The 26,316-nt window shown below is 37.8% G+C and overlaps 1 protein-coding gene across 2 annotated transcripts in view; it reads right to left on the bottom strand.

The window, feature by feature from the left end:
- ZNF385B (zinc finger protein 385B) overlaps positions 1 to 26,316 on the bottom strand; it is a 393,057-nt gene that overhangs the window by 294,989 nt on the left and 71,752 nt on the right. For both annotated transcript variants that reach the window (XM_039470115.2, XM_039470116.2), the window contains exons 2-3: positions 7,039 to 7,190; positions 5,701 to 6,000 (exon numbers count right to left, since the gene is read on the bottom strand). In XM_039470115.2, the coding sequence (XP_039326049.1) occupies positions 5,701 to 5,998 (298 nt within the window). In that variant the 5' untranslated portion in view covers positions 5,999 to 6,000; positions 7,039 to 7,190. The remainder of the gene's footprint in view (positions 1 to 5,700; positions 6,001 to 7,038; positions 7,191 to 26,316) is intronic.

Raw genomic sequence — 26,316 nt, 5'->3', positions numbered from 1 at the left:
TTGAGGCTCTGTTGTCTGAGGCATGAACATTTGGTAACATTATGTCTTCCTGGTGAGTTGACCATTTTATCAGTACATAGTCTGTCTCTAGTAAATTTCTTTGCTTTCTACTTCATCAGCTATTAATATAGTTACCCCTGCTTTTATTTTTTAAATTGCTGTTTGCATATTTCTTTTCCATTCTTTTACTTTCAATGTATCTCTTATTGATTTCGAAGTGAGTTTCTTGTAAGCAGCATATAGGTGGGCCATTTTTTTTAAATGCACTCTTTCTTTTGATTATTTAGGCTATTTACATTTAAACTAATTATTGATGTTAGCATTGAAGTTTAATATTTCATTATTTGCTTTCTGTTTTTTCCTTTGGTTCTTTGTCCTCTGTTTCTCTTTTCTTTCTGTTCTGTGGCTTACTTAAATACTTTTTAGGACTCCATCTTGATTTATTTACATTATTTTTGGTTGTATCTCTTTGTATAGTTTTCATAGTGGTTGCCACTAATATTATAATGATATACATATGTGACTTATGGCAGACAATTTACTGGTATCAGCATTTAACTTCCCTACTTTTAAATATCATTGTTTTTAGCATCGGATGATTATAATTTATTTCAGTCATCAAATATGATTTATAAAATTTATGAAGTAAATGATAACATAATGATTAATTTTATTTGTCAACTTGACTGGGTCACTGGATGTTCAGATATTTGGTAACACATGACTTTCGGTATTTCTTCCTGCCTGACTGCCTTCTACCTGTGACATTAGTTTTTTTTCCTGCCTTCAGACTCAAATTGAAACATCAGCTCTTCTTGGGTCCTGAATTAGCCAGTCCCCAGATTAGAGCTACACATCAAATCTTCTGATTCTCAAGTTTTTTGGACTTGGATAAGAATGACACCATTGGCCCTCCTGGGTCTCCAGATTTCCTACTGATCTTGAGAACTGGAGATCTCCATAATTGTGTGAGCTAATTCCTTTCTCCTACTGGTTCTGCTTCTCTGGAGAACCTTACTACAGGTAGTTTACTATGTACCATATGTCTATTCTTTCCATTGTTCTTTCTTCTCTCCTTCTCAAAGGCCCAAGATTCATTCTTTCATCATTTCCTTTCTAGTCGAAAAATTTCCTTTAGCCAATATTTAAGGACAAACCTGCCAATGAAAAATTGTGCTGCCTAGTACAAGTTCCATCTCATGTGATGATGGTTATTTAATTTCAGGCAATTGTGACTTATCCAAGTTGCATCTAGATTTGGGGTGGGTTGAGGAGGATAGTTATAGGCTTACATGGTGCCAGGACTCAAGCAAGAGTGTTTATGACCTCGGTGTCACTTCTGCACATGGATATCTGCTGAGGCATTTTTATTTCTGTCTGATATTTAGTCATTAGTTCATGCAGGAACTGTGAGCTATTTCTTTGCTGTGGTACATGGGAAACATTATCCTGCCACTGTCCCAGTCCAACAGAAGACTACTTCCCTGTGGTTCTCAGGGTCAACCAGCAGCTTCTGCACTTACTAAGCCCACAGGAATTATGAGACTGCCTCAGGTCCTTCAGCCCATCCTTACTAGGGGCCAGGAATACCAAGGTCGAACTGTATTTGTGGACCTTATGAGGAACAGAAACATGCAACTACTTTGTCCAGAAGCCAAGACCCATCTGCAGTTTCTGTTATTTCCACTTACCCCTTGGAACTGGATGGGGAAAGCATTAGGGATCTTCTACATGCAGACTAAGTTACCTCAGCTCTCTTTGCTTTCCCATTTGATTCTCTCCTTCATAGCCCAGAGTATTCATAAAACATGTGGCTAGGGAGATAGTGCTGGAAAAAGGATTTTGCTGCTACCTATCATAAGTCACTTTGGTACACTGATTACACACACACACAAACACACACACACACACACACACAGAGCAGACTAGTTTCAGGTACACTCTACGAATATTTCAGAATTCCATATTTGGGTCCCCTTCCACAAACACTCCCTTCATGGAAGCCTGTCTTCCCCTCCTAAACTCCATCCCCCCCATTCCCTTCCATTCAGTGTGGAAGCTACTTCCCCCTCCTAGATTCCGTCTTTTCTTTCTCTCACTCTGTGTGAGAGTTAGCTGTTTTTTTCTCTCTCCTTCTCCTGTTTCTCTCTTTCTCTCTCTAAAAAAAAAAAAAAAAAAAAAAAAAAAAAAAAGGATATTTCTATTGTTCTAAAGCTCAGATGTAAAAGTTGTATAAATACCCTGAATACTAAGTTTGGCAGAGGAACTTCCAGTGGTTAGGGGGTCACCTACCTTTTATTCCCAGAAACAAGTCTCAATCATCACCCTGCGGACCCAATTCCCATCCATGTCACCTCCAACACTATAAAGCTGACCCAGAAGAGGAGAAGTCACCTCTTAAAACAACGGTTTCTTGGAAAGAATATCTACGACATTTTTTTTTCCCTATGGGAGTGAAATGGCTTTGATTTTCTTCCCAGTGTTTGTTTTCTGGGGCTGTTGTGAAAAAAGTACCACAAACTAAGTGGCTTACACAACAGAAATTTACGATCTTATAGTTCTGGAGGATAGTAGTCAAAAATCAATGTGTTAGTTGGGTTGGTTCCTTCTGAGGGCTGTAAGGGAAGGATCTGTTCCAGGACTCTCTCGTTGGCTTGTAGATGGCTGCCTATTCCCCATAGCTCTTCTCATATCATCTTCCCTCTGTGTGTGTATCTGTTTCTGTGTCTGAATTTCCTTTTATTTTTTGTAAGGATATCAGTCATATTGGATTAGAGCTCACCCTAATGACTTCATTTTAACTTAAGTACCTCTGTAAAGAACCTAGCTCTAAATAAGGTCTTATTCTGAGGTAATAGAGACTAGAACTCCAATACATCTTCTTTTTTGGTGGAGAAACACAATTCAACCCATAATATTCACTGAAGCCAAGTGACAGTAAAAAAGGAAGACTGGCATTTTGTTTCTTGTTTAGGTGCCTGCTTTGTCAGTGGGCTTTCCAGCCTCCCCAGTACTACCTGAGCAGGAAAGAAAAGCCCCCCACAGTCCACTCCACCTGTACCTGCCTGGGCCCCAGCAGTTCCAGGTTTTCAAGAGGAATGTTCATTCTCAGATGCATTCTGCACATGACCTCAAGCCCCAGGCATTGATGTATATGAAAACAGAGGACACAATCTTACCAGGACTGCCACAGTGTGGAAGAGGCACATACAGTCAAGGAATTAAGCCTTTTGCTAATAACTATGAGTAAGCTGGAAGATGCAGCTATCTCACAAAGGACTCTCAATGCCTAAGAAACCACCTGGGGGGATTCCTTTCATCCACAGTGTCTGTTAGGAGCATGTATGACCCACAGAGACAGCCCAAATAGTAAGCATCAATGAAGAACAACGGCATTGCCACCTTTGGAGGCTATAAGGTAAGGCTAACCTCCACCTTTCCATCCTTCTATGGTTTCCCACCACTAGGCTGAAAAGCAGGCTGAGGCAGGGGCGGGGTGCCCAGCCCTCCACTCTAACTTCTAGAGTCCATGTAGACAAATCTTAATTAGGCAATATAATTGTTTTTATAAATAGAACTGAATCTACTAAATCAAAGAATCTTTCTGAATATACGAAAGTGAGAAGTTAAGAATTGAGATGGTGTTAAGGGAGCTGGTACCCAGCAGGAAATACAAATTTGATAGATCAAAACTGAGGAAAGTGACCAAAATAAAAATGAAATGATGTGAGGCTTGAACCTCATTAAGGGGAGACTCTAAATAGTCTCCACATGGACACATAATAGCACTAGGTCTATTCCATCTGCTGTTTCACTTAGCATTATATCATGGACAATTTCCCTTATCATAAGGTATTCTTCAGAAATATAATTTTTTTATATAATATATATAGTCATTAATATAATTTTAATGAATATGGTATTTATAGACATTTACATTCTAACAGATGTAATTTAAACCTTTACTCAGGCTATTTGTGCTCTAACTTAGGTATCATTTTGAACCCAACACACACATATATATATATATACACATACACATACATATACACACACATACATATACATATATACACATATACATACACACACACACACACACACACACACACACACACACACACACATATACATATATATACTTTTTGTTGAGAAAGAGTTTCACTCTGTTGCCCAGGCTGGAATGCAATTGTGCAATCTTGACTCACTGCAACCTCCACCTCCTGGGTTCAATCGATTCTCCTGCCTCAGCTTCCTGAGTAGCTTGGATTACGGGTGTGTGCCATCACACCCGTCTAATTTTTCTAATTTTAGTAGATACAGGGTTTCACCATGTTGCCCAGGCTGGTCTTGAACTCCTGGCCTCAAGCAATCTGCCTGCCTCAGCCTCCCAAAGTACTGAGATTACAGGTGTGAGCCAGTGGGCCCGGCTGTAACACTAACTATATTTTTAATACGTAACTATAGGTAAATTAATACACCTTGAAATAATTACTAAAATTATCATAATAGAAAATGGAAAAATAATTTTTCTACCATTATAAGTATATATCTTATATCCTGTAAGCTCCTTTACTTTCTTTCACAGCATGTTAAGTACTGACTGAAAAAAACAGTTTAATGAAATTAAACCATCAACTGAGTAAAAAGTAGTTAGGTTTGGCTTGAAATATAAAAATTATTTATTTACAACACACCAAGAACCATGTAACGGCACTGAGTGAAATTCCAACACATGTTTTCTCGGCATCCTCTCACTTCAAGCTGAGGCCTCATTACAGAGCAAACCCTTGCTAGAGGAGAATTTGGAGCTCTTCCCCCACATTTGGGAGGAGGCTTCTCTTGGCCTCCCACCTCAAACCTTGGGAAGAAGCCTGCCTTTTGTAGAAATCTTCACCACAGATAACGATAAATATCACATTTTTCTTTAATTCTGTCACAGCGAAGACACTCAATAACCAGCAATGCGGAGGAAGAGGTGCTGCCCAAGGATAAGATAAAGGATTTGAAAGATTGTTTAGAATTCAGGGCAGAGGCAGAAATGCAAAAATTCCTGAGCTTCTGCCACTATCCAGCCCACAAGGAAATGGTGAGAGGCAAGTGAAAGCAATGGATGATGGTGCTGGATCAGAGGGAAGCCTTGTTGGTTTTGGCAGTGCCTGTTCCTATTGTTAGAACACCCAGCACACTGCTGGCAACTCTCTAAAAGAATATGACAAATTTAACATGCAAGATTAATGCTCCTCTCCTGCATCATAGGATGTTATAAATAAAGCTGTAGCTTTTTATATACTATCAAATGGTATGCCACCCAATAGAAACTAGATAAAGGAAACCCAAGAAAGCTAATTTTGAGAGAGGGGAGAAATGACATCACTGATCCATTTTAAAGCACATTTCAAAATACATTCAGAAGTGTTCATACATTGTAGGGATACAGGAAGTCTCTGGCCCAATATACAAATTGTGCGTGTGTGTGTACACATGTGTGTGCCAGTGCATATGTCAGTGGATGTAACAAATATTTCGAGAGGTGACAAACAGCTCATGGGTTTTACCTGTAGGAGAAAGAGTACATGTTATCAGGGCGGCCCAGTTTTAAGGTAAATATTAAGTCTTGTTCTAAATCCTTCATTTTCTAGACCAGGACCATCTCTCCCCATAGCACGTGTCCATGGAGCCCAGGACACTGCCTCCTACCTGTGCTGCTGTTGCTGCTGGGGCTGGCCTGTGTGGGTGGTGGGGGCTGCCCATCACTCAGTTGCTTCACTCGTTTGCGGTGGGATTTGCCATTGGAATGCACCTGAGCCTGGGCTGCGGAGTTCAGCTGGATGTTGCACACTTCACAGAAGGAGAACAGAATTTTCTTTTTCTCTTTGCTCAACTGGTCCTCAGGCCTGTCACTCTTTATCCCCTTTTCTTCAAAGCCCCGTAGAAAATTTGCCATATTCATGATTCCATCTTCAAGATGGTTGTCAGGGCTTAAGGAGTACCTCATGCCTGAAAAACAAAACACGTACAAGTGCTCCTGAAATTATATGTGTCTTCTTATTTCCTAGTATCATTACAATGAATCTTTAATGGTTTGTTTAAGCTAAAAGTTGCCCAGCTACTCAGTGGTTACTCCTAGAAAAAAATCATCAAAAGTACCTAAATAAGCAAGTACAGTCTTTGAACATGAGTTCCCTGTGCCTTGGGGTTTTTGAACAGAAGTTCCTTTTGCCTGGAGCACCTTACATCCATCCTTTCCCCTCTTCCCATCACCTTCTACCCTCTTTACTCTCTTAACTTCTGCCTGCCCATGAGATCTCAGCTGCCAAATCACCTTCTTCATGAAACTCTTTTTGACCGTGAACACAAGATGTGGTTATATGCTCAGATATTGTGTTATGTGACCTATCTTCACAGCACCTATCAGAGTGTGCATTTTTTTTTTTTTTGAGACGGAGTTTCGCTCTTGTTACCCAGGCTGGAGTGCAATGGCGCGATCTCGGCTCACCGCAAACTCTGCCTCCCGGGTTCAGGCAATTCTCCTGCCTCAGCCTCCTGAGTAGCTGGGATTACAGGCACGCACCACCATGTCCAGCTAATTTTTTGTATTTTTAGTAGAGACAGGGTTTCACCATGTTGACCAGGTTGGTCTCGATCTCTTGACCTCGTGATCCACCCGCCTCGGCCTCCCAAAGTGCTGGGATTAGAGGCTTGAGCCACTGCGCCCGGCTAGAGTGTGCATTTCTTAGGTATTTGTGCAATTACTTGGCTTATGTCTGTCTCCACATTAAAGTATGAGCTCTATGAGGACAGTCACTTCAACTCTGGATATCCCTTAGGCCTACAACCACACATTTTACATAATAGGCATTCAAATTTTATTGAAGGAAGGAATAAATGATGTTATGAACCCAGAATTGTGAAAATGTTCATGTATAGACACAAATGTATATACAATCTGCATACACCTGGGCCCGTACAAACAGATACATGCCTTAACCAAAGGGGAGGTAATGAAGAGCAAAACACTGTATGTCTGGAACTTACATTGGGTTGTGTTCTAAAAGTCTCTTTATAAGTCAGCCGACAGGAATTTGGACATATTTTCTTATCCTTGTAGTGAAACAAATTGTTTTTAAGTTTCCAGTTTAGCCCATAAACGTCGATTTAATATTTGATGGAATTGAAATGTAGAACATCTGAAACACAAAATAATATTTTAGTAAACTGCTAATTCAAAAGGAGTAAAATAGAATAAGACATGATTTTGCATATTTTAAAGTGTTGATGCTTTCATCATTTGTTTAGATAAGAGTACAGAGGTAGATTATAAACTAAGGAAAGATTCTAAAGGGATTTTCTGAACCTTGAGACTTTTGATTGATGAAGATTGCCTTGACATTTTATTTTGTCTGGTGCCATTTCATGTAATTTTTCATTTTAGTTGATACCAGGAATATGAGAATTTTCAAAATTATCAGTGGGATTATAACAATGTTTTGGTTTACAATTTGAATAAATAAAAAGATGCTTCCCAAAAAGAAAGGAGAGGGCAATTTGGCGAAAATTTAGAGAAAAAGGTGCACGTTAGAAAGAATGTCTGAGGTGGCAGTGTTGTGCCATAAGAGATGAAGAGTTTATATGAAGGAAGGATTATGGCTTATAAGGGACTTCTGCTTATAGAACAAACTCAGGGGATGTGAGGTATTGGCTTTCAACAGTTCTTTTGATCCAAGTTGGCTCAGAGCTCTAAGCAAAGGTGCTACTAGAGACAAGTCCATATTTGGAGTGTTCACAAGCTGGATGTTTAAAACTCAGAAAAGGTTTGACCAGAAAACCAGATAATCATTCTAATGTATACTAGGCCCCCCAAAAATCTCCTTGTTTATACCCATACACCCAATTGTGAAGGTTGTTTAGACATTATTAATTTTGATGTGCAAAACTTACTTGTCCCTTTTAATACTTTACCCTGATGATGCCATTTTAAGGCACCCTCTTACACAGATTTTTCAAGTCAATCTATTCCTTTCAGCTCCTGCCTTAAAGTCTGCTCAAACTATGCAGAAACGAGGTTTAAGCAGTTCCTGTAGCTAAGCTACAGCAAATAATTCAGCTATAATTGAAATGGGATTTGAACTGCACATAAATATGTTTGCTTTTATTCCTTAAACCTAAGATATTATCTTAGGTTATCACAAAGCCACTTTTCTCACGAAACTTAAGGAAATATCAGTGCCATATTAGTTATGTTCAAATATCTATATCTTCTCTTAAAATATTAAAACATAAGAATTGGTTGAAATAAGTAAATGATTTTTAAAATGAGCTCATTACTAACAGTTTGCCCTTTCTAGAAAACTCATCCACTGTGAAACGTAAGAAAAGCCAATAATGTTTAACCTCGCAGAATGAGGCCACGCACCATCGTACTCAATCATTGAAACCTAAGTTTATATTTCAACTCAAGCCAGCAAGATCCTTGACTCAGCTGAGAACTGTTGACACTTTCATCTGAAAATTTAACCTTTGGAGGTACTCAGGCTTGTCCATATTGCAAATTAACACATGGTATTTCACAGACACAAGACATATATCATAATGTTCCTGTGACTTTTTTGTTTGCATTATCTTATAAAAAAGCCACATTCCCTGTGCTTTCATGATTGCCATTTATCCTGGAAATTATTCTACTTTTGATTTATTTAAACATACATATTTTAAGTAGGAAGAAAGAAATCTTTCACATAAAATAAACGACTCTTCCAGAATTCTGTAATCTCTTCAGAGTACCAGTATCAACCCTATTTTATCTTCTCTAAGGTTACTCTCACAAGTGATTGCCCAAACCTCCAACACCACATTCATGGGCCACTCTAGAAAAGATCAAATGCCTGGGAGTGGGGTGTGCACTCTGCTCACCAAATCCCAATTTATTAGTCCTAGTTTTGGCTTCACACTTTCCTTCCTCTCAGGGGAAAAATAAGGCCAGCTTCTGTTAACAGCCACTTGCAACCAAAGTATATTTAGCTGCAGAAGTCTTGGGAAAAAGACCTAGAGGTGGCAGAGAGGCAAGATATCAGAGTCTCAGCATCCACTTTTGGCCTGAGATGATATAATTTCTAGGCTTATAATATGTGTGAATGTGACAACATTTATAATGTCAGCTTTCTCACTAAGGGGAAAGTAACATTGAGTTTAAAAGGAAGAAGAGAGAAAAATCTCACTGTCTATTTTAAAGTTTTTCATCAGATTATCTTAATTACATGTTTCACTTGCATGGAAGAGAAGGACCTTTGGGGGTGTCTGATTTTAAACAGAGTAGTGGGCAGCACTGTACTTTGGATTGCCAGGAATTAGTGTAAGAAAAGTCAGGACAACTGAACCAAATACTCTATGCTTTTATTTTTGTATTATTTTACAAAATTAGATGACCGATAACTTAACATTCATAAGAGAATAAGATATTTTAGTACAGGTGAAAGAATGAGAAAAGGTTGGTCCTTGAGTTGCTTTTGGAGAAAAGAGCTTATGAATTCAAACTGGACAGTCAGGGAATAGCCTAAGGAGTGACTTTAAATCACCAGGAAGAAATCCATCAGGAAACTTTTCCAGTGTTACAACATTCCCTAGGACTGGCACTGAACTGCGTTGTTATCCAATTGTTTTCTTTTCTTTTTTTTTGTTGAATTCATCATAATTTATTTATTTTTTATTGTACTTTAGGTTCTGGAGTACATGTGCAGATCATGCAGGATTGTTGCATAGGTACGCACATGGCAATGTGGTTTGCTGCCTCCATCCCCCGTTACCTACATCTGGCATTTCTCCCCATGTTATCCAATTGTTTTTTATAATAATTTGAAAAAAAAAAAAAAGACAGGAAACTGATCCGGAAGTAAAGACATCTCTGTTGCACATGTACAGCAATACATTATTTGACTCAGAGTGGTCACATCAGATGGAGAATAAGTTAAGAGACAGCCTTCCTTCTATGTAAGTGTCAAAAGGCTCATCCCTCAACTCAAGTCAATCAGTTTTATCCACTTCCCCACTTCCTGTTCATTCCTTAACCCCTAACTTGGCTTGTAACTCCTTTCCACAGTAGTGTTTGTCTTTGCAAACTGACTATCAACACTGCTAATTGCCAAATCCAAGATGGCCGTTTCCTTGCTTACCACTTTTCCTGATGTCCTCGTGATGCTCCCTCGCCAGGGTCTCTTCCCACCTCTGCACTCCTGAGGCGTTGTGTTCATAAAGTTAGCACAATACACAATTCTTATATTACTGGTTTAATTATTCATATAGTTTTATGGCATACATGTTTTACTTATTCATTGACTCATTTCAGGATATTGATAAAAACTAGGTAGGCAGAGGGCAGGATACCAGGAAGAAAAGAGTGAGCAAGGTCAAGATGTCTGAGGGGACCCAACAATCCAATGAGAAATACAGAGGAGAAAACAAGAAGTTATAACAAAGTACCATCAAAACTTTGAAAAGATCTACATTTTCCTCCCTTGCTAGATTTCAAGCTCCTTGAGTATAAAAACTATGTTTTATTAATCTTTGTATCCTTAGCATCTAAGATTGTGTTTTTTATAAAATAGGCACTTAACAAATATTGACTGAAAGCACTGTATTTGTGTGGGATGGTGTGAAGTTAGCAGGGTGGGAGATAAGTGTGATGGTGTGCATATGTGTTTTATGTTTGTGGTCTGTGGTATATGTGATGTGTAGTGTGTGTGGGGTTTGTGTGTGTGGTACGTGTGGGAGTGTAAAGGTGTGGAGTGTGTGTGTGATATGTGTGTGGATTGTGTATGGTATATGTGGGTGTGTGATGTGTATGTGTGTGGTGTGTGTGTGGTATGTAGCATATGTGGTATGTGTGTGGGATGTATGGGGAGTATAGGGGGTATGAGGGTATGGTGGAGAGTGTGCATGTGGTATATGTGCTGTGTGTGGTGTGGGTCTGGGGTGTATGTGTGTGTAGCATTGGTTGTGAACACAGTAACCAAGGTCAATGTTTTCTAATTATTTTAGCTTGTATATGGGCTAAGCAGACAGCTGTTCGGATTTTGAGATTAGGAATGGTAATAACGGTGTGCTCCCCAAGGAAAAATACAATAACTCATCTGTAAACTAACTGTTTAGGACAAAGTCTTTCATCCTGTAATTAAAGTTCAAATTCTGATAGAACATGGGTATATTATGTCAGCATCCATATGACAATAGCTCTTTCCTGTAACCACCTTACTCAGGCACCGGAACACTGGGTATCATGGGAAAGTTTGGGCAATACTTTGTGAAGATTAAAACACAAAGATAGAGAAGCTAGGCGCTCTGGCATTGATTTTTACCCATTTATGTTGAAAATGGCTGGTACTGCCTCCTGAACTTCTACTGCAAAGGGAGGCAAAAAGTTGAGTTCTGAGTACCAGATTACAAACAATTCTTTTCCCCAAAATAGAATTTTGGAGAAAATTAAGAGGTCAGTAGAGAATGTTCATTTTATTGAATGTTTCAGTATTTATTTCATAGTAGGATTCAGATATCAGAGGCTATATTTGATCAAATTCAACCAATCATTTACTAAACACTGATTATAGACAATATGCTGTACTTGGCCCTATGGTAGCTAAATAAATGTATATAATTAAGAAACTTAAAAAATAAAATGCTTATAATAAACTAGAAGAGGAAATCATTCTGCTTCTCATTGTTTAGGAGAGTGACTGCAGAGAACTCTTTGTGTAACAGTCCCCAAAATACTTTGAACTTACTGCATTGAAATGAAATTATTGCTTAGCAATTGATTTCACTAGACAGTTCATCTGTCTCAATTTTTTCCCCAAGTACTTACTGGCACTTGCTTGAGTACTAGTGAAATAGACTTTACTGGGGTGCTCTGATCTAGTGTGAATCCCAAGAAATTGCGATTATTTAACATCAATGGCTGAGTCAGAAAAACTGACATTTAAATGTTTCTAGCAGTTTGCTTCCCTTGGGGAAAAATTTTCAACTCAGCTTTGGAGGCACACTACTTCTTTATTTTGGGAAAAACATCTTAGAAGATCTTCCTAGTATGTGAAGGTAAAGCACAGATGCTTCTGTAATGGAGACTCTGGAGATAATATGGCTTCAAGGAACTTGATCTGCTTTCCACAGTAATATAAAAGGTTGTCTTCACTGTGACACAGCTGCATCTCTGCACATTATCTTTTCTTTCATAAAATACTTCTTTCTTGTAAGTAGTTTTAAATTGTATTATTGGCCAGGCCTGGTGGCTTACGCCTGTAGTTCCAGCACTTTGGGAGGCTAAGCTGGGTGGATCACGAGGTCAGTATTTCAAGACCAGCCTGGTCAAGATGATGAAACCCCATCTCTATGAAAAAAATACAAAAGAAATTAGCCAGGAGTGCTGGAAGGTGCCTGCAATCCCAGCTATTCAGGAGGCTGAGGCAGAGAATTGCTTGAACCCAGGAGACAGAGGTTGCAGTGAGCCAAGATTGCACCACTGCATTCCAGCCTGGGTGACAGAGCAAGACTCCATCTCAAAATAGTAATAATTGTATTGTCCCTGAAAGTTTTTGTTATATACTGGGAAATGAATATGTTCAAGTAGGAGATCAGTGAAGACAGGAAGCTGCAAGAAGAACATGAACATATTTTACCTCCAAAAGAACAGCCTAGAATTACTGAAGCGCAAACTGGACTATATTGCATAAACCCCATATTTGGGATCATTCCTGATTGAAAAAAACACAACTTTGGAGAAAGCACTGATGTTGCTCTGAATTATCCTGAGAAGTAAAGAGAAAGATCACACCTCCGTGGATGGGTGCGAGAAGGAAGAAAGGTCTTCACCCTCAGTCATGCCAGAAGATTGATAGGGGACAGGAAATGGACACTGAGTGTGAGCTTATGACTGTCTCTGGGCCTGGGGGAACAGGAGGCTTAGGATCTAGACATGGGAATCTTGTTTCAGGTATTCCTGCTGCGGAAAGGTAAGCTGAGCCCTGAAATGGGGTGACAGGCCTGAGACCGGGCAGAGAAGGCTTTGCACAATACAAAACACTCAAGGAGGGTTTTGGTCCATGAACTCAGGGAACTCATATATCTAGTTACAATTGTTGAATTATCTTCTTGTATAACGTCCCACACCTTTTAAACAATCTCCAAACCATCAGTGAAGTCATGCAAAAAGCACAGTTGATATTCCTATTACTGTGGGGAACTGTGCAAGAGTCTGGGATGGAACCTGGGGTGAAAGCCATATGTGGAAGAGTAGGAGCAATAGTCTGAGGGATGCTGGTGACCAATGACAAGGAGGGCAGTGGCCCGAAACCACGCAGCTGGTTAAGATGTTGAACAACAACTGGCTTGGGATATGTCAGGGGCTCAAAAAATGTGCAGGATGGGAAAACTAACAAAACTAACTAACTGGAATTCTTGCAACTAGTAGGAGAGACATTTGAACTATTTTTTAAATTAGGTAATATGATAGGCAAATAGGCTGGGATATATATGTTACCTAAATGTAAAGAAAATAAGGTTACTTTATTCTCTTTTATTATTATAGATCCAAAGCCAATCAGATATCTAGCACTTGTAAGATTCTCTGTAAATCTTTAACAAAATAAATAAGTGTTATGATAAATTCAGCTACAGTTCAGCTTCAGCCAAAAGCTGATAGTTAATTTGTTTCTGGCCTTCAGAAGGCCCAACTGTTCAATGACTACGTAAATCAGTATCTTTTCTGGTGTACTTGATCTTCTAAGTATTTTGAGTTATGGTCAGTCATGTACAAATAACATCATGATGTCAATAATGAGAACAATAAAGGTATTTTATTTTTAACACAAGATATCAATTGTGTATGTGTATTTCTGATAAAACTGGAATTGAAAGTATTTTATGCTTATGACATTGATACTCTATGAGTAGAAGGAAAAATATTTCTCATAAGCATAAAAGTCACAGTAATTAACATGAAAGCTATTAATTTCATGAAAAACAATGACAATAATTCTCAATTAGTTAAATAGAAAAATAAATTGACAGCCAAATCTAGCACTAGCTAAATAACTATGAATAAAATTTATACTTACTTTGAAATACACATATCTACAAACAAATATTATTAGGATGGAAATTAGATTATACTATAATTCTAATCTTTGTAATGATATTAGATAAATACTTAAGCACTATATTTTTATTTATTTAATTTCATGAGGGTATGAACCTTTCTAGGAAAAAGAAATCCATTTGAGAACTATTCTCATCTTTTCAGGATGAATTAAACGCAAAAGACCAGCTTTGCTACTTCTAAATAGAGTATTACTTCCAGGAGATAATTAATACATAACTCATAATACAATTTTTACTTCCTTTTATCAAGAGGTTTTTTTTTTCTTTTTGAGATGGATGCTTGTTCCATTGCCCAGGATGGTGGGCAGGGGCACAATCTCGGCATACAGCAACCTCTGCCTCCCAGGTTCAAGCAATTCTCCCGCTTCAGCCTCCCAAGTAGCTGGAATTACAGGAATGGGCCAACATGTTTGGCTAATTTTTGTATTTTTAGTAGAGATGGGGTTTCACCATGTTGGCTGGGCTTGTCTAAAACATCTGACCTCAAGTGATCCACCTGCCTCAGTCTCCCTAAGAGTAAAGAGTTATTTTTAATCATAGAATTGGGCTTTATTCGTAGTCAAATATTGATTTTAACACTTAGCTTTTGGTATTCAACCAAAATGTGTATACAGTATATATCTAGCTATGAGAAAGAACAATCCTTATTGACTGGGCTCCCTAGTCTTCTTCATATGAGGAAGCCTAGATTCTGTTCTCTCTCTGCCCTGCATGGCACTGCTGTGCAGTATGAAACAGCAGCAGAGCACAGGACAGCAAACTGCAAAACACAACCAACATAAAACCTGAGAAAGGGCACATCTCACAGCTCTGTTCTTTCCACCATGATTGCCAGGGCTGGAGTACAACTATAAACACTTTCCTAAGCGGGTCTTGGAAGCACTCCAGCAAGTCAACAGCTGAGTCTTCCTGGGAGGTGGGACTGAGCCAGCTGAGTCTTCCTGGGAGGCGGGACTGAGCTCTCCTACCTGCTACGGAACCTTCTAGGGGTGGAAGGGAATACAGGCAATTGAACGGATGGCTCCCCACAAGACAGACCCATCCATCAAGGAAGTAATATTTTCAGTTCATTGAATTCTCAGGTCATCTTTACAAGTTTACAAACAAGAATGGTATTCTCTGGATTTTGCTGTATAGGAAAGTATATGTATAGTCCATTAAAGAGAACACATTATATAGACTAGCTTTATTTCCAGTCATAATTGCTATATAGTCCATCTAGATACATTTTACAGTTACTGCATTTTTATTCATTATAAAAGTAATTCGTATCATTCGAGAAATTTTGAAAATACAAAGAACAGAAAAAATATTGGAGAAAAATCTTCCATATTCCTACCAAAGTGAACCACAGTTTGTTACATGTGGATAACAAAAAAAGTGAACCACAAAAAATACATGTTTACTTCCAGTCTTTTTCATTTATAATTGATACACGATAATTATTCATATTTATTTATAGCCTTTTAAATGTGCATATTACTTTCACAGAGTTCTGGTTAGGCAACATGTACTTGCTAAGAGTTCATATATATAAATGTATTAGGGTCGAGCTCTTAAATTGATTATATTTACCTAGAATTTCATTAACAAGAAGTTGATTATTTTTTTCCTCTGATATGGATCAAATGCAACTGTAACCAGTATTCTAGAAGACACAGTGCTGTGACAGGGGCTGTCTCGGTCAAGAGAGTCAGACAGGATGTGATGATGGGGAAACTAAGAGTTAAAGGGTGAAGAGCAGTAGAGGGCAGAACACTGCAGGCAAAGGAGATCCTGTGTGCAAAGGTCCAGAAGTGAGATGAAAGATGGCAGGTGTGACAAACTGAAAGCAGCCTAATCCATCTAGAGTGGAGAGAGCAGGGCAGAACGAGATATGAAATAAAGCTGCATAGCAGAGCAGGGCCTGGCCAGTCATGCAGGCCTTTGCAGGCCAACGTGAGCTGTCAGTCTAGGGAAGGTGAAGAAATGCCTTAAAGTGGGGGCCTGATATGATTATATTTGAGCTGTGAAAAAAAAATCACAACTGGATTAAAAATAGGGTGCAGAGTAGAGAGGGTGTCATGTGAATGTGGACGACTGCAAGAATATTACAATTTTTCAGGCAAGAGAAGGTGGCACCTGGACCTGCAGGGTGATGGTGACAGCAATGGATAAAGTATATGGATTCCAAACACTTGGAGAAGAAACATCCCATCCACATGTCTTGGTGGTGGATTAAGTAAGTGTGCCTGGGGCCAGAAGGGGAGACTAGTGTCAAGAATGACTCCACGGTTCTAAACCCTGACTGGGTCTTGAAAGTACCTGGGCACAAAAAAATGATGAGTATGTGAGGTAATGAACATATTACTTACCTTAATTTAGCCATTCCACACTGTACCCATATATTAAAACATGACGTGTATATATATTTTTATTCATTAAAGAAATAATTAAGTCCCTAGTATTGTTTTTTAAATGATTGATGTCAGAGTGCCATCTCTAGAGATTTTCATTAATTTTGTTTTACTGCTGGGGCGGGAAGAGAGGGGGTAAGTGGGTGGGGTGGCTGGGCCTAGTAGTATAAACCTCCCCAGGTGATTCTAATAGACAGCCAATATTGAGAACCACTGCTCTAAAGATTGCCACTATTTGCAAGTAGGTTCTTCCCTAGTCTGAGACCCTACTGGGCAGTCACCAGCAGACTTTACCCTGCCACCAGCGATATGTGGAAAGAAAATTTGATTGATTCACGTTAGAGAATAAACAGCAATACTTCCAGGGTCTCGTTTGCCCCTAGAAAAGACTCAAGCTCCAGGCTGTTTGTCCCAGAACCTTCTTCTCAGATCATGGATGCTTCCTTCTCATCTCTAAGGCACAGGTGTCCCGGAGGACTAGCAGGATGGGGCCTCCTGACCCACATCATGGCTGGAAAGCTAGAATTCCATATAAAACTCTCAGGAGCTGAGCCCAGCTCTGATTCTCTAATTTGCTGAATTTTTTTGAGTAAATATTACACCGCCTCTCTGCTTCCTTCAATATTCTGGTTCCCACACTTGCATTCTGCCTCCTTGGAGTAATTTTCACTTGGCTCCCAACACATACCTGGAACTGAATTAAATGTGCCATGACCTTGTTTGGATCTAATCGTTAACTACAGGCAACTTCCCTACTAACTCTCTTCTCTCCCATTCAAGAAAACTTTTTATTCCAAACATCACAATAGGATATTCTTCCTAACTCATCCTGAAAGGTTTGTTGACAATATGTATTTGGAAAATCAATTTACGTAAAGCTAATTTTTCTAAAATAACATTTAGAAATATTTGAGAAATTTTAAATTAGGATAACTTATTCCCAAAGATGACTGCTTTCTTAGGCAATAAATTGATACTCTATTTCTAATAAAAATAATCAAACATATATACAGTTAAATGACTAATCAGACACGTAAGAGCACTTCTGCCCAGGGAAATGGCAAATTGAACAAAACGTCCAATCAACAGATTAAACTGGGACTGGCCCATGTAAAATGGAGCATGTGGTCACCCTATGCTTAAAATTACTTTACATTTTCTTATTACAAAACTAATTTATTTATTCTCCCCAATTAATCTATAAATTCAGTGTAGTCTTAACCAAAATCCCAGAAGGTTTACTTTTTGGAAACTGACAACATGATTCTGAAATGTATATAAAAGGTAAAGGAACCAAGAATAGCTATGGCAATTCTGAAGAACAATGAAGATGCAGGACTTACACTAAGAGATGTCACAGTGTACTATAAGGCTCTATTAGCTAAGACAGTCTGGTTTTGGCCCAACGAAAAACAAGCTGACCAATGGAACAGAAGGAAGAGTTCAGACACATACATGCACCCACATATACATATATTCACTGATTCATGACAATACTGACACAGGTAACTTATGACATAGTGATAAAAAGATAATAATTTCAATGAATGGAGTAAGTTGCTTGAGTATACATATTGGAAAAGAAATCCCAGAGGATTGCAAATCTAGATGTTAAAGAAAAAATAATAAGGTCTTTAAAGGAAAAGAGAACATCATCATGCCTTTGGAGTAGGCAAGGACATAGAAAGTATTAACTATAAGAGAAAAACTATAAATTAGGATACACTAAAATTAAAATGGTTTCTTCAAAGAAAAACCACCATCAGAAACTACTATAAACACCTCTATACACACAAAGTAGAAAGCCTAGAAGGGATGGATAAATTCATGGACACATTCACCCTGCCAATACTGAGCCAAGATATTGATTCCCTGAACAGACCAATACAAGCTCTGAAATTGAATCAGTTATAAATAGCATATCAATCAAAAAAGAAGCCCAGGACCTGATGGATTCATAGCCAAATTCTACCAGATGTATAAAGAAGAGCTGGTACCATTCCTATAAAAACTATTCCAAAAAATTGAGGAGAGGCACTCCTCCCCAACTCATTCTATGAGGCCAGAATCATCTTTATACCAAAACCTGGCACAGGCACATGAAGACACACACACACACACACACACACACGCACCCGGAAACCTTCAGGACAATATCCTTGGTGAACATTTATGCAAACATCCTCAACAAGAGGCTTGCAAACTGAATCCAGTAACACAGCAAAGAGTAAAACCACCATGATAAAGTAGGCTTTATCCCTGGGATGTAAGGTTGGTACAACATATGGAAATCAATAAATGGTATTCATCACATAAACAGAACTAAAGACAAAAACACATGATTATCTCAATAGACACAGAAAAGGCTTTTGATATACTTCAACACCCCTTCATGTTAAAAACCTGCAATAAACTAGGTATTGAAGGAATATATCTCCAAATAATAAGAACCATCTATGATAAACCCACAGCAAACATTATACTGAGTGTGCAAGAGCTGGAAGGATTCTCCTTAAAAACCAGCTCAAGACAAGGATGCCCGCCATCACCATTTCTATTCAACATAATATTGGAAGTCCTAGCCAGAGCAATCAGACAGGGGAACAAAATTAAGAAGATCCAAATAGGAAGAGAGTAAGTCAAACTATCTGTTTGCAGATGACATGTTCTATATCTAGAAAACCCCATAGTCTCAGCCCAAAAGCTGCTTCAGTTGATAAACAACTTTGCAAAGTTTCAGAATATAAAAATCAATGTACAAAAATCACTAGCATTCTTATACATCAATAATAGCCATACTGAGAGCCAAATCAGACAGGCAGTCCCATTTACAATTGCCACAAAAACAATGAAAATACCTAGGAATGCCACTAACCAAGAAGGTGAAAGATCTCTGTGATGAGAATTACAAAACACTGCTCAAAGAAATCAGAGAAGACACAAACTAATGGAAACACATCCCATGCTCGTGGATAGGAAGAATCAATACTATTAAAATGGCTACACCACCCAAAGCAATTTAAGATTCGTTGCGATTCCTATCAAACTACCAAGGACATTTTTCACAGAACGAGGAAAAACTCTTTTAAAATTCATATGGAACCAAAAAATAGCCCAAATAGCTGAGGCAATCTTAAGTAAAAAGAACAAAGCTGGAAGCATCATTTTACCCAATTTCAAATTATACTACAGGACTAGTAACCAACACAGCATAATACTGGTACAAAAACAGGTGTTTATACCAATGGAACAGAAGAGAGAGCCCAGAAATAAGGACATACATCTACAACCATCTAATCTTTGACAAAGCTGACAAAAACAAGCAATGGGGAATAGACTCCCTATTTGACAAAATGTGCTGTGATAACTGGCTAGCCATGTGCGGAAGATTGAAGCTGGACCCCTTCCCTATACCATATACAAAAATCAACTCAAGGTGGATTAAAGGCATGAATATAAAACCCAAGTCTATAAAAACCCTGGAAGACAACCTAGGGGATAAGATCCTGGACACAGGAACTGGCAAAGATTTCATGGCAAAGACACCCAAAGCAATTACAACAAAAGCAAAAATTGCCAAGTGGAATATAATTAAGCTGAAGAGCTTCTGCACAGCAAGAGAAACTATCAACAGAATAAACAGACAACCTACAGTACGGGAGAAAATATCTGCAAACTATGCATCTGGCAAAGGTCTAATATCCAGAATCTTTAAGGAATTTTAAAAAAAATTACAGGAGAAAAACAACTTTATTAAAAAATGGGCAAAGACCATGAAAGACATTTCTCAAAAGAAGACATACATGCGGCCAGTAAGTATATGAGAAAAAACTCAATATTACTGATCATTAGAGAAATGCAAATCAAAACTACTCTAAGATACCATCCCATACCGGTCAGAATGGCAATTATTTAAATGTCAAGAAATAACAGATACTGGTGAGGTTTCAGAGAAAGGGGAACACTTATACACTGTTGCTGGGAGTGCAAATTAGTTCAACCATTGTGGAAAGCAGTTTGGGAATTTTAGAAAGAGCTAAAAGCAGGACTACCATTTGACCCAGCAATCCCATTACTGGGGATATACCAAAAGGAATATAAATCACTCTATCATAGAGATAAATGCACATGAATATTCACTGCAGCACTGTTCACAATAGTAAAGACATGGAATGAACCTAAATGCCCATTAATGACAGATTGGATAAAGAAAATGTAGTACATGTACACCATGGAATATTATGCAGCCATAAAAAAGGATGAGGTCATGTCTTTTGTGGGAATATGGATGGAGCTGGAGGCTATAATCCTTAGCAAAGTATTGCAAGAACAGAAACTGAATATTGCATGTTCTCACTTATAAGTGAGATAAGAACTTGTGAACACAAAGAAGGAAATAACAGACAATGGGGCCTACTTTGGGGTGAGAATGGGAAGAGAGAGAGCAGCAGAAAAGACAACTATTGGGTACTGGGCTTAATACTTGGGAGGTGAAATAATCTGTACAACAAAGCCCTGTTCACGTGTTTACCTGTGTAACACACCTTCACATGTATCCCCGAACCCAAAATACAAGATAAAAAAAAGAAAAAAAAATGTTGCTTCATCTAAATACACCATTAAGATATTTAAGAGGCAACTCCCAGAGTGGAAAAAGATATTTGCAATACATATATACAACAAATTACTCTCATATGAAAACTCCTTTAAATCAACAAGCAGAAAACTCAGTAGAAAAAATGAACAAAAACTTTGAATTCAGAAAAGACATCCCAATGGCAAATAAACATATGAAAAGGAACTCAACTTCATTTGTCATTAGAGAAATGTAAATTAAAGTCACATTGTAATATCATTATCTTCACCAGAATGGTTAAAATTAAAATGACAGAAAATATGTGTTTCATGAAGACATGCAACTAAAACTTGTAAACGCCAGTGGAAGTATAAAGTGGGACAGCCATTTTGGAAATTGGCAATGTCTACTAAGCTAAGCATATGCATCATCTAAGACCCAGCAATTCTATTCTTACATATACTATATCTAACAGAAATATGTATATATGTTCACCAAATGGATATATATTCACTATAATGTTCATAGAAGCACTACTCACAATAATTCCAAACTCAAAAGTACCCAGATATAATCTAATGTATTTACCCATTCACAGAATCTCAAGATTAATATTAAGCAAAAGAAGCCACTCCAGAAGTTTACAAATTATACAATTTCATCTATTTACATAGAGCACGAAAACATGTAAAGCAAGTCAATGCTCTTAGAAGTCAGGCTAGCCATTAGCTTGGAAAAGGTGAAGATACTAAGGGATGGGTAATGACTTAAAGTAAGCACTAAGCAGACTGATAAATGTTCAAATTGAGGTGTACTCAATTTGGAGAAATCCATTGATCTTTACATTTATAATAGGTATACATTTCTGAATGTATACTATAATTCAATGAAATTTTTTAAAGTTCTATGTTCACAAAGAAAATTTATTATTTAAGAAATGCATTTTGAAAGGTTATAGCTGCCGTCAACAGTGAGTCCTCTGGTGAATCCGAACAAAATAAATATTCTGGAAAGGATTTGCCATTTTGATGCCATTAAGAACATTTGTGATTCATAGGAGGAGCTCAAAATATCAACATTCACAGGAATTTAGAAGTTAATTCTAACCCTCATGGACGACTTTAAGGGATTCAAGAAACACTTAAGTGGAGGATGTAACTGCAGATGTGATGGAAGTAGCAAGAGAACTAGAATTGTAAGTGGAGGCTGAAAATGTGACTGAACTGCTATAATCTCATGACAAAACTTTAATGAATGAGGAGTTGCTTCTTATGCATGAATAAAGAAAGTGGTTTCTTGAGATGGAGTCTTGGTAGAGATGCTGTGAACATTGTTGAAATGACATCAAATAATTTAGAATATTTCATAAACAGTTGATAAAGCAGCAGCAGGTTTTGAGAAAATTGATTGCAATTTTGAAAGAAGTTCTAATGTGGATAAATTGTTATCAAACAGTGCTGCATGCTACAGAGAAATCTTTTGTGAAAGAAAGACTACATCGATGTGTAAAACTTCACTGCTGTGGTTTAAGAAACTGCCTCTGCCACCCCAACCTTCAGCAATCACCACTCTGATAAGTCAGCAGCCATCAACACTGAAGCAAAACTCCCCACCAGCAAAAACGTTATGACACTCTGAAGGCTCAGATGATCATTAGTCAAGGTATGTACATTTTTTAGATATGATATTATATACTCATTAAATTACAGTATAAACATAACTTTGACATGTGCTGAGAAATCAAAAACTTAATATGGCTTGCTTTATTGGGATAGTTGTTCTATTGTGGGCTCTAGAATCCAACCCATGATATGTCTGAGGTAGGCCTATATTTTTAGAGTACAATTTTTCTAGTTTTAAAAGTGTAATTATATATTTACAAAAATCTGATTGCTCTGTATGTGATTTTGTTTTCTGCTTTTTCAATTATGAATATCTTTCCATGCATTAAACATTCATCTTCAACATCACTCCTAATAACAGCAAAATATCCACATATAGAGATAATTGAGCCAAACTGAGGTCTCATTCATGGGTTATGGGGAACCTAGAGGGAGAGAACATGGGCAAGGCTAGAGAATCTTAGGAAACCCCCCTAAGGCATTGGTAGCCACTTGCTCCAAATACCTTCAGATGTAAGAGGCTTAGGGACTGCCTAAAAACCACTTCATTGTCCCTGGAGCCTGAAGACAGTGATATGACAGGAAGGTTCCTCTCCTCTCCCTTCCTCTCCCCTCCTTTCCCCTCCTGTGCCCTCCTCCCCCCTCCCCTTCCCTTTTCTCTTTTCTTCACTTTTCCATAGCATCTCACTCTGTGACCCAGGCTAGAGTGCAATGGCGCGATCTCAGTTCACTGCAACCTTCACCTTTTGGGTCCATCGATTCTCCTGCCTCAACCTCCCGAGTAGCTAGGATTACAGGCACATGCCACCACGCCCGGTTAATTTTTGTATTTTTCATTAGAAATGGGGTTTCACCATCTTGGCCAGGCTGGTCTCGAACTACTGCCCTCATGATCCATCCACGTCAGCTTCCCAAAGTGCTGGGATTACAGGTGTGAGCCACAGCACCTGGCCCTTTTCTTTGCTTTTTTTCTTTTTATTTTCATTTTTGACTAGTTTAAAGATATTTAGAAAAGTTTTTTCTTTGGTTGTTGTTGCTTTTTGTTTTGTTTTGTTTTGCATTTGTGTCTTCATGTATATCCATGATTATTCCTTTAGGTTACATTTTTGGAAGTAGAATTACTAGGTCCACTTTATTGCCAATTTGATCTCTAGATTAGCTATACCAATTTATACTTTTATCAGCAGTGTAGGAGAATGTTTATTTTCTACACTCACAGCACTGAGAAAGCTGGTTAAAGAACTCAATCTGAAAAGCACAGTGTATTTTCAAATGTATTTATTTACTAGGATAATTGAGCAGTTTTTCATATGCATATTAACCATGTATTATAGCTTTTATTTGTGAATTTCCTGTTTATGACCTTTGTTTTTTTTCCCATTGGAACTTATGTTTGATTATTATAAGGGATTTTTTTTGGTATATTTAACACATAAACTCTGTCTCTCAAATACTTACAAATATTTTCCCATTTAGCTTATCTTTAATTTTGTTCATAATGATTTTTGGATGTACTTAACTTTTTATTTCAATGTAATCAAATCTATTCACCTTTTCATTTTTGAAAATGTCGTTAGCTTAGAAATATTGTTCCCTGCTCTGTTATAGAAATTCTTAATATTTAAAATAATTTTGTATTTGTCATTATAGTTTTAAATATGATACATAGTAGAAAACGTATAGAAGTATAGAAGCCTGAAAACCAATACAATATCTCTTAATATTGGTAAGGACATACGGCATCTTGGACTACTGTGTAAATGGCTGTGGCCACTATTGGGCATTTACATTGAAAGCCAATCAGGAAGGGGAAAGATAATAGCAGGAAAGCTTCTTGTTAGACACCAGGAAAATATTTCTTTCTAAAGGATGTGGTGATAAACTGTTCTCCTCTTTAACGCCTTGAAAGGGACTAGGCTGTATGTTGGAGACCATTCCAGTGTAATCTTACCAGACGCAGAACAGGGCTACTCAGTTTCCATTCTAGGGCTCTGACTCTAAAGGAGTTGAACGTATGTTCAATAAGTACCATCTGTCCAACTTTCCCAATATACTTCTCTCCTTACTTCACCTGCAAGCTCTGGACACTAGGGGTTTGCCTATTTCACTGCTCTGAAAGCTAAAAGATAAATTGTGAAACACAGCAACTTTCAGGTAAAGGACTGGCTCTATAATTAATTCACTGAAACAAATCTTAGGTATCATTTATCACTTGTTCTCTTAAAGAAAGTCCCAGAAGTTATATTAATTGTGCAGTAGATGCAAGGTTTTATCTGTAGTTAAACACAAAGAGAATATAAGTTTTCTGATCAGCTTTTTCAGGTCAAAAAGTATAACTTTTGACACTAATGTGATTTTCATTCTTTTCCTCTCTTATATTTTAAAACATGGTCTGGAAGAATTGAAAATACAATGTTGGATATACATACATACACACACACACACACACACACACACACATACACACACACACACACACAATTAGGTAACAGTTAATATGGAAACATCAGTGAGTTTGAAGTTAGTACCTCCCGTGAGCAATTTTTTCTGGTCCTTTTGCAGGTTCTTATCTTCCCCTTATAGTTACCTTATTAAAAGCTACAGCGACTAATGAGAAACGAAGATAGATTTAGACAAGGGACTTTGTTCTATTGGGTCAAAACACATAGTAAATGTAACATACTCAAGAGTAACATGAGAAGAAAATAGCAATTCCTGAGGCTCCCTTGAGAGTTCAGAACACCAGGTCAAGATTCAAAGTGAGCAGCTTCGGTGGGTATGATATGGCTGTCAGGAAATGACTCCGCAAACTTTGCTGGAGAAATTATTCTCAAAGGCACTACAGTCAGAAGATGACCCAATTACTGAGAAGAAGGTCAGGTATATGAAAGACAATGATGAGAACAGGCCACAAAGACTCAATATCAGAGCAATGGAGATAGTCAGACATTTGATTGTAAGAATCAAAATCAGAAACCGTTCAGAAGAGAAAAGAAGAAAATGCCTTGTTGAACATCAGTGTTATGATAGCGCTGGGGCATGAGCAACTCTCCAGGCTGCAAACAAAAGAGGATGTTCCTGTGACCTGTTCATTTTGTCATCACCCCACTGCAAGTTGGAGTTGATGTGAAATAGAGAAGGCTGCCCAGAAAGAGGATGTGTGGGACAAGAGCCTGATGACAAGCTGATTTTGCTTGAACTTTTAATTTATTGTCCCTCCTGTTACCTATTCTTTCCATATTGATTTTCTTTTAGTCTTTTGTCCTTTCATAATTGATCTTTAAAGGGTTTCCTTGCAAATATCTTCACTGCCTCTAATGTTACATTTGATGACATTTAAGATCTTTATGTTCTCACTTTTCCCATAAAAGAAGTGGTCGACTTTGACTTAATTCTATTACAGAAAAAATAAAAAATAAAATAAAAAAATAAAATAAAAAAAAACCTGGAAAATAGTGAAAAACAAACTTACTTGTTGCCCGTAAGTGCAATTGTTAAATTTACTCTAAAATGTTTATAAAGCACATTCCCCACTATTTTTAGATAGGTTCTTAAATTCAAAGTTTTGAAGTTGTTA

Source organism: Saimiri boliviensis, chromosome 5, assembly GCF_048565385.1.
Source record: "Saimiri boliviensis isolate mSaiBol1 chromosome 5, mSaiBol1.pri, whole genome shotgun sequence".
Taxonomy (NCBI): domain Eukaryota; kingdom Metazoa; phylum Chordata; class Mammalia; order Primates; family Cebidae; genus Saimiri; species Saimiri boliviensis.
Note: the sequence above shows the minus strand (reverse complement) of the source record. Positions and strands in the feature narration are given on the sequence as shown.